Source organism: Solanum tuberosum, unplaced genomic scaffold (assembly GCF_000226075.1).
Source record: "Solanum tuberosum cultivar DM 1-3 516 R44 unplaced genomic scaffold, SolTub_3.0 scf00593, whole genome shotgun sequence".
Taxonomy (NCBI): Eukaryota; Viridiplantae; Streptophyta; class Magnoliopsida; order Solanales; family Solanaceae; genus Solanum; species Solanum tuberosum.
Genome location: NW_006239512.1, coordinates 231,575 through 240,576, shown reverse-complemented (window position 1 = coordinate 240,576; position 9,002 = coordinate 231,575). Strand labels below are relative to the sequence as shown.

The 9,002-nt window shown below is 34.2% G+C and overlaps 1 protein-coding gene and 1 non-coding gene across 2 annotated transcripts; both read right to left on the bottom strand.

Annotated features, from left to right (window-relative positions):
- Positions 1–2,742: 2,742 nt before the first annotated feature.
- Positions 2,743–2,816, bottom strand: TRNAT-AGU (transfer RNA threonine (anticodon AGU)). Its single transcript has one exon. It is a non-coding gene; the product is annotated as a tRNA-Thr (tRNA).
- A 947-nt stretch (positions 2,817–3,763) lies between these two features.
- Positions 3,764–8,748, bottom strand: LOC102584723 (ruvB-like protein 1). Its single transcript, XM_006365914.2, has 12 exons — positions 8,648–8,748; positions 7,964–8,152; positions 7,547–7,678; positions 7,272–7,421; positions 6,688–6,843; positions 5,935–6,069; positions 5,740–5,805; positions 5,541–5,647; positions 4,482–4,581; positions 4,289–4,380; positions 4,123–4,192; positions 3,764–4,043 (listed from the first exon to the last, which is right to left on the bottom strand). The coding sequence occupies exons 1-12, from the start codon at positions 8,726–8,728 to the stop codon at positions 3,954–3,956; spliced, it is 1,368 nt and encodes a 455-aa protein (XP_006365976.1). The 5' UTR covers positions 8,729–8,748; the 3' UTR covers positions 3,764–3,953.
- Between the last annotated feature and the right edge of the window lie 254 nt (positions 8,749–9,002).

Sequence of the window (9,002 nt, the reverse complement as noted above, 5' to 3'; positions counted from 1 at the left end):
CCCCCGCGCGCCTTCTCCAAATACCCCTACTCATTTGCAGAAAAATCTGCACATACCCGTTCCCCCACCCCATTGTCTTCTCCAAATACCCCCATCTCTTTTTTGCTAAAACATCTGGGCACCTACATACTCTTTCTTTTTTATTAGTGTCTTTTTCAAAAAAAAATATTCTTTTTTACCCTAATTAGCAGGTTTATAATTCACCAAAAAATAAACTTACTCCTCTTTAAATATTGAATTATTCATTTAAATATTAAATTCTTTCTCATGAATAATTCAATATTTAATCTTGAAATGGGTCTATTCCTAAATTTCTAAAATAGTTTCATCATTTTTCATCATTTTACTGTAACTATTTTTATTCACCATGTTGGATATTTAAGTTTGCAAAAAGGTGGCTGAAAATGGGAAAGAAGAAGAAAAAAATAATTAAAAAATCAACTAAATAGGTTTTTCACGCGCGCTCAACAAGTGTATTACACTCACTAAGCCATGTAAGCAAAAAAGTGTCAAAAATGACACAGCGAGACCTTACATGAGGTGTCTAAAATGAACATCGCCCACTTAAGGTGCCTAAGTGAAAACTTCGTGCCAAATTTAAGGGGCCACCGATGGGTTAGCCCAAAGAAAAATTATAAGAATAAAATAGAAAAACTTAATTAATCTTATATTGATTTTGTAAATTGACAGATAATTTGAAATAATTATTTTTATTTAAGAGGGGACAACGAGACAATTAGAGTAGGTGAGATTCCTTGAGCAATAATTGAACCAATCTGGTCATTTTATACCAGTCAATGGTGACCAAATTATTTGCGGAAGATTGACATAATCTAGAACACCCTATTGGTTTGATTATTTAAACTAGTCATTTTATATACTACTCCCTCCGTCCCATATTATAAGTCACCATTTCTATTTGCACTTGCATTAAGAAATAAGGTAATTTTACTCTTATGCCTTTATTTAATGTTTGCTTATGATAACTTTGTAATAAATGATGAAATGATAGATTTCAAAAATATAAATGCATTTGAATGACTATTTAAATTTTACTTTTTGGAGTCAAATGTTTTCACCAATTGATCCAAAAAAATTTAAATTCAAGTTTTTCCCACCTCAATTTTCCTATATATTTTGTGTAAAATGTTTTTTTATATATTTATATATAAATTCTTAAAGCAAACATGACAACATCACAAAATATTCAACTTTCAAGATTATTTTTGAATTTTTTTCCATCTTTTATTTTTAATTTGTTTGTTGATATTTTTCTTCAAAATTAGATTTTATAGAATAAGTAGTGAAAGTTAATTAATGAATGAAGTACTCTCCCAATGAAATTAATTAGTTGCAGATTTCCTAGGTTAGTCAAAGTAAATTTTCAAGGTTAATTAATTAATCAATCAAGGATATAATGGGTTATGCATAAATTTTATAAAATGACATATATTGTGGTCCAACTATTTTTAGAAAGGGGTGACTTATAATATGGGACGGAGGGAGTACTCCCTTCATTTCAAATTAATTGAATTGTTGAGGTGTTTCACACTCTTTAAGAAAAGAAGATTAAGATATAAATTAGGCATAACTTTTCATTTTTACCTTTATTAATTATTGTCAAATTTATGATTAAAATAACTAAATAGTAATTAATAACTAATTTCAATACTAACTAATGAAAGGTAAAATCGAAAGAACATTCTAAAAATAGTCTTGAAAATTGAACAACTAAGTTAATTTAAAAAATAAAAAATGTCTCAATAATTCAATTAATATGAAATATAGGGAGTATGATTATTGACTTGTAGGGCGTCACATAATTGGCTTGTAAAGTCGGTGTAAAACGATAAGTGAAAAATTTGTTAGGCGGCAAAGGGTTTGAATTTTAAAAAGTGGTCATACCATTGACATTTCCTCGGATACATGAAAAAGATAATGTTATTTTATGGGAGTTTATTAGCAAACACATATAAAAAAGGAAAAGACTCAAATTTGTCATTGAACTTTCAGAAAAAGTTCATTTATGTCATTTATTAAAAGTTTGGTTAATGTCATTGTTGTTAAAGAAAATGTTTATCCATATCATTTTTTTAACTCCGGTTTTCCAAAACCATTTTTACATCCCAAACAACTTTTAACAATTTTCAATTGAAGTTTTTGGATCAAAAGAGTACATTTGATTCAAAAATTCCAATTGAAAAGTGTTAAACCTTGTTTGGGGTGTTAAAAGTGGTTTTGCAAAACCGAAGTTAAAAAAATGGCATGGATGAGCCTTTTCTTTACCAGCAATGACATCGATGAGCCAAACTTTTAACTAATGGCATAAATGAGCCTTTTCTGAAAGTTCGATGGCATTTTTGAGCATTTTCCCTAATATTGAAATTCCTCATGTACCCCCCTCTCTCTGTGTGTGTATTTGTTACTACCATTTACTATCAAGCTTTTCTTCCCAAGCAATATGCAATACTATCACAAAATTAAGCATATCAAGTTATAGAGATATCTTACATTAAGATCTAATTTGTAAAGAGCATATACTCTGATAACTTTGATTGCCAAAGTTACATGTTCAATGGAGAAAAACAACAAACTAAACATTAAAATTAAATTATTTGTGTTCTGATTGTCAATGGCGTAGCCAAGAAATTGATGAATGATGTCCAAAATTAGATACATATACCGGATTATCCTTCGCCTAAGGTGGCTTCGTGTGAGAAACGGCATAAAAAAAAGTATATTTGCTTTCATTGAGAGTTGAACTCAAGACCTCCCGCTTACTAAACGGGTGCTCTAACCAACTGAGCTATGAGAGCAGATATGATTGACTTCTTCATAAAATTAAAATATTTAAAAATGGAAAAGGAATATTTTCAATGATAAATTTCCGATATCTGATATTGCAACTCCATTTTCAAACCACAAGCTAAGTTTTTCCATAGGAAGAACCACACACCAATCCGTATTGTAAACCACAAATGAACTCATATTGTAGCCAAATAAGACTAACAGTTAGGGGCAGACATGTGGGCTCAGTTGAACCCAATAAATTTTGCTCACACAATGTATTTTTATAAAGAAATATGTGTAAATATTAAATTTAGAACTCAATTATTACTTAACTTTGTCATTGTAAAATTGGGAACCCACAAAATTGAAATCATAATTTCGCCTTTGCTAACAGTACCATCATTACCAAACTATTGGTATGGTGTAACTAAACCCCCTATACTTTCTTTTTTCCCCTCACTATAACCGTGTTAAGTTATGCATTTTTTATTGTTGAAAGAGATGAGAAATTATTTAAAATCTCAAAAGATATGCATATTTCACTAATTAAATTTCTTATCATGTACTCACGTAATATTCTTGTCATAAGTGGTTCAAATTACCTCAACTCACTCAGCTAAGGCATCCCAAAGTTTTAAGCTTCAACGCATCACATTAAGGTAAGTATTTGCTAAACCCTCTATGTATTGGTCTGATTCTTGGGTGTGAAACACTTTCATGGTTTCGAGTACCTAAGGAGAAGAAAGAACGGGGCATCGTTCGACGGTTTTTCGAACCCAAGAATGTCATCCTTAAATTAGTCGTGAAAACCCATTAAACAATGTATCGTTCAAGGGTTGAACCAAAAGGTGAGACTACCTTTCAACCTAGTCTTGAAGTAAGGAACCAAACGTCCACGTACATGTTTAAAATTGTACAACTTATGCCCCTCCTCTCTACAAGTAGAATCAGGATGAGCGATCTACTATGAAGATACAAATATAGAAGGGAGAGTTTCCTATTCCAGAAGCCTTGTTATATTGCAATCTCATGAGAGAACTACAGTGGATCAGTTACAGAAGCCAGCAAAACCTTGAAATAAAACAAATTGACTTGCAAAATGCAATTTGGATATGAGCACCTTAGAAAATAAAGCTAGAGAATTGATATTATAGTACAATTTATCATGAGATGTATCTATCTTGCTGCTCCTGAAGAAGTCTTGCAGAAGACTTTGCATCCAGGTACAACGAACTCACTTCGTCTAGATCCACCTGAAAAGTGAATGTCTAAGTAAATAGAGTTCGGAGCTTTCACAAAGGCAAATGATAAAGAATGTGATCAGCCAAGTACCTTGCAGATTTTGTCGCGGCCATTCATTTTGGCAACTATGCTAGCTGGGGATAGCAGCTGAACAGCATGCCTAACAAAGGGAAGAATTGAACATCGGTTACTTCTAATTTAAAATGAATTGATATTTGGACTTTGGAGCTATATATCCAACAAAGTTAAACCCGACCTTAAGGAAGCTTGTTGTCCAATCTCTCCTAAACACGCAAGGCTCTCTTCATCTATTTCTAGTCCCTCCACCTGTGCACGTATAGCTAATATCTGGCCAAGCACTCAAAAGAAACATGCATCAAGAAAATGCAACGACTCAGGTCGAGATCAATAAGTCATACAAATAAAATGTTGAACAAGCTAGCCCGAACCTGTATCATTTCAGCTGGACCATAAGTTTCAGTTCTGACAATCACCAATCGATCCAACAAGTCAACTGGAATGCCATGTGGACTAGTCATATCTGTTCCTCTGCAAAGAGATACATTTTGTTTGTGACAACTGATTTATCTCAGACATCACATGTATCTGCACATACATCTAAGGTGTCTACAAAGACAAGCATTTGCTCCCTCCTTTTCAATTTGTTTGTTTGATTTTCACTTAACGAGGAGTTTAAGAAACTAAAGAAAACTTTTGAATCTTGTGGTGTTAAATTACGGATATGTAGAATGTACCAAGAGACCCTTTAATCTTGTGGTCTTAAACATGCCACGTGAGAGGTTGAAATTAAAGAGTTGTCAAAAAAGAAAAGAGGCAAGTTTTTTTAAAAGGACTAAAAAAAGGTAATAGAAACAATTGAAACGGAGGGAGTATTTAGCAACTGAATCTAACAAGTAATTATGTTCAGACATTCATTCTCCTCATGTTCTTGCAATTTAAAATTGACAATTACATGTACTTCCTCCTTTTCAATTTGTTTGTTTGGTTTTCACTTAACGAGGAGTTTAACAAAGTACAAAAAACTTTTGAATTTTGTGGTCTTAAACTACGGATATGTAGAATGTACCAAGAGATCCTTTAATCTTGTGGTCTTAAACATGCCACGTGGGAGGTTGAAATTAAAGAGTTGTCAAAAAAGAAAAGAGGCATGTTTTTTTAAACGGACTAAAAAATAGGTAAGAGAAACAATTGAAACGGAGGGAGTATTTAGCAACTGAATCCAACAAGTCATTATGTTCAAACATTCATTCCTCTCATGTTCTTGCAATTTAAAATTGACAACTACATGGCCCATGTAACAATATTTTGATATAGAGAAGTGACAATTTGTCCTGTATTTCTAAGCACTTCATTCTGCAATGGATCAATGTATGAAAAAATGCAGCCAAAATGCAAATTTTTAAAAGCCCCAGGGTAAAGAAATCATATAATGGAAATTTTCCAACTTGATGAACTTTTGAAGCTTGGTTTCGCATGAATACTCATACCTGACAGTACAAATGCCTCTGTTAGTAGCAAAAATCACAATTGGAGACAGTGAACTCTCCAAGGCACGATTCAAGTATGAAAAGCATTCCATATCAAGCATATGAACCTGCCAAAGACGTTTTCTCCAATTAGTTACCAAAGGGGAGGGGATGATGTTAAATGAATTATCAAATAGGATTTGTCTGAATGAGAACGAACCTCATCGATAAATAAGACACCAGGAACAAGCTCTGCAACACCTTCATCAACATAACGGTTGACAACCTGCAGAGAAATAATACCATATAACCCACTATTCTAAATACTAAATTCACAGTCTCATAGACACTAGAACCAGCATGAATTTGCACTCATTCATCCAGAGGAATACTAGAACCAATAAATCAGAAGTACCTTGTTTATCTCTTGCCGCAACTTGTCAGTGATCTCGGTTTTCCTAGGTTTCATCATTTGACCCATAAGGGACAATATATCTTGTCCTCCTTGTGGCCGTGCATTTGCAGCATCAAGATCATGCAATGTAACATCCTGGCAGAAAACAATACCACATGCAATTAAGTACAGAAATCTTTGTTTTCATGTTCCTTGCCACCGGTTTCCCTCACAGAAGTCCATTAAAGTAGTGATATCATTCCAGAACAAAAATGCAGATACTTGGAAATGCATATTAGTTTGATCAAAATCTCACAAGCAAGCAATCATGGCAGGTATGGATCCACAGAATATCTGATGTATGAAAACTAAATAAATATTACAATGAGGGCAGCTGATTTCCTCCTAAAAAATCTTGTGCCAAAAGCAGGTACTTGGCTACTTTAAACATACCATTATATAAGTTGTTAATGCCATGGACTATGATACTTCCACTCCAGTTACCTCCTTACGGGAGTTTGAATTCCTGGTCATCACAAAATCTAGCTAAGGAATCTCATTCCTCACCACTCCAAATAATATACAGAATTTTATACCCTTCAAACATTCACGTGAGCTCACGAAGGCGAACTATGATCTTTACAGCACCCAAATAAGAGTATTTCAGGGCAAATCCATAGAACAAATTGACTATTTGAGCGAAAAAACAGCTACATGTAGACATTCCAAGGTAATCTTTATTCACGCCATAGCAAAACAAAAAATGAGACGAACCTGGACTATTTCCTTCTTCTTGTGAACCTCTCCTTTAGGAAGTGGAACATACTCTTCTGCCTCAAGATCAAATTCTGTGGCAAAAGCATCACTCCTGCCCACTCTTTTGACTGCTCCACTGTTCGATTCAATATAAATCACATCACCAACAGCTACCTGCACATATATAATGGAAGCAGGAGATATCAACAGAGAAGAATAAGCTCCCTTGCAGAATAAGCATATACGATAACGAGACTAAAGTAAATTAAAGACTAAATGCAATTTCCTCGCCGACTACTTAGAGTGTGATTTAAGAAGAATGACATGAAAGTTAATGAATTTACTCAAGATAAATATGTGTCGATCTAGATTTCACACATCGGATGTTAAGAAAGAGGGAAATATTGTATATTTTCATATCCTTGAGCCGAGCGTCTCTCGGAAACAACCTCTCTACCTCCCAAGGTAGGGGTAAGGTCTGCGTACACACTACCCTTCCCAGACTTCACTTGTGGAATTACACTGTGTATGTTGTTGTATCCTGTTTATTAAACGTATTAAAAAATTTGATACTTCACTGACAGATATGTTGCAGAACGTACCTTCTCTTTAATTAAGGCATCATATATCGTGGGGTCAAGCTTCAACTGTTTGGTACCTTTGACAGTTTTTAACCCAATTATAACATGGCTAATGCTTTTACCATATCCACCTGTCACACTCTCACCCTCTTCTGGAGATAGTTCAGTCACCTACATCAGAAAAAAATTAAAAAATGAAGATCCACTTCACAACATATTAAAAATAATCATTGCAGAATTATTGTGTCAAAGACCAGCAAAAATGAAACGACAAATGAGAAAGACTATGGGCTTGCCTCTCCTTCATAAACTTCCTTATTTTCCTTCATACGGAGACCAATAGCTCGCCGGAAGTTTTCCATTAAGACCTCAGTTTTCTTCACTTCTGATGAATACACTTCGGATCCAACCATCGGACAAAATGGAACCTGCAATATAGAAGTCAATGCCACCAATTATGACACAGGCTATATTTTGGATTTGCTAACCCTAATAAAATTTTAAGAAAAATACCCAATCAGCTCACATATTATCAATATTCAATCAATCACCCTAAACAAGTTGGGATCGGCTATTGAATCATTGAATCCTAAATATGAATTCCACTCTATCCGATCCCATTTCAATCCAGTACCGGTAAATAAAGCTCAAACATAATAAGTATGATAAAATAGAAGCATTAAATCCAGAACCAAAGAGTACAAAGAATGCACCTTGCTTCCAAGGTCTTGTGATATACCAAGAGCAAGAGCTGTCTTCCCCGTACCAGGTGGACCAGCTAGCAGTAAAGCCCGACCAGCCATCTTCTTTTCGCGTATCATATCCACCACAAGCCCCGCAGCTTCTCTGGCAGCTGCCTGACCTACAAACCCAGCTGCCAATGGTAGTGGTCTCCCATTGGGCTACCATATAACATAAAATAGTCATATTTAATCACCCATTTGTGTAAGCAAAAATACACACAAACATAAAATTTAAACATCAAATGCAAGAAAGTACAAGATAAAAAATTAAGGGAAATATAGCAGCAAAGTCCAAACACCCTCAATGCTTAACTCCCAAAAAAAATGAGTCCAAAAAATCTCCTACAGAAACAAGATATCAGCTTTAAGCAAATTTAACACCAAAACTAAAAAACCCAAATACCCAAACACCAAATAAGAGCAAGTTAACCCAAAAAAAAAACTCCTAAAAGGCCATAAACAATACACAGAGGCGAAGAGGGGGTTGGGTAGAACCAGCACAAGATATCAGCTTTATGCAAATTTTAACACCAAAACTCAAAAACCCACAAATCAAAACACCAAATAAAAACAAATTAACCCGATTATTTTTCCTAAAAGATCAAAAAAAGTAAACAAAGGCGAAGAGGGGTTTGAGGTAAAAGAAGAAGTTACCTCAAGACCAAGGCCTTTAATGTGAGTATGAGTAGCAATTCTCTGATTCTTTATTGTTGATTGTACCTCTTCTATCTTCATAATTTTTTCTTCTTTATGTGTCTCTTTTTAGCCTTCTTTCTTCTTCTTTTTCGTCTTGCTGTCTGGGTTTAACGCGAGCTGCTTTTCTATGGAGGCGATATGAGGTTTTGAAGAGGCAAAATTGTAATGTGCTAAGAAAACCCAAAATGTTTTCAATTATTTCAAATAAACCCTCTTTCTTCCAAGAAAATTGTCACTTGAATCCTTTTGGGCTACTTCCTTATTTCAAATTTTATTTTCTATATTGCCTTGGGGGCAATTGTACTGTACTATT

Coding starts and splice junctions, on each gene's coding strand:
- LOC102584723 (XM_006365914.2), bottom strand. CDS start 8,728: ATGAAGATAGAAGAGGTACAATCAACAATAAAGAATCAGAGAATTGCT. Junction 5,806..5,934: donor TGCGGCAAGAGATAAACAAG/GTACTTCTGATT, acceptor ATTTCTCTGCAG/GTTGTCAACCGTTATGTTGA. Junction 4,381..4,481: donor GTCCAGCTGAAATGATACAG/GTTCGGGCTAGC, acceptor GTGCTTGGCCAG/ATATTAGCTATACGTGCACA.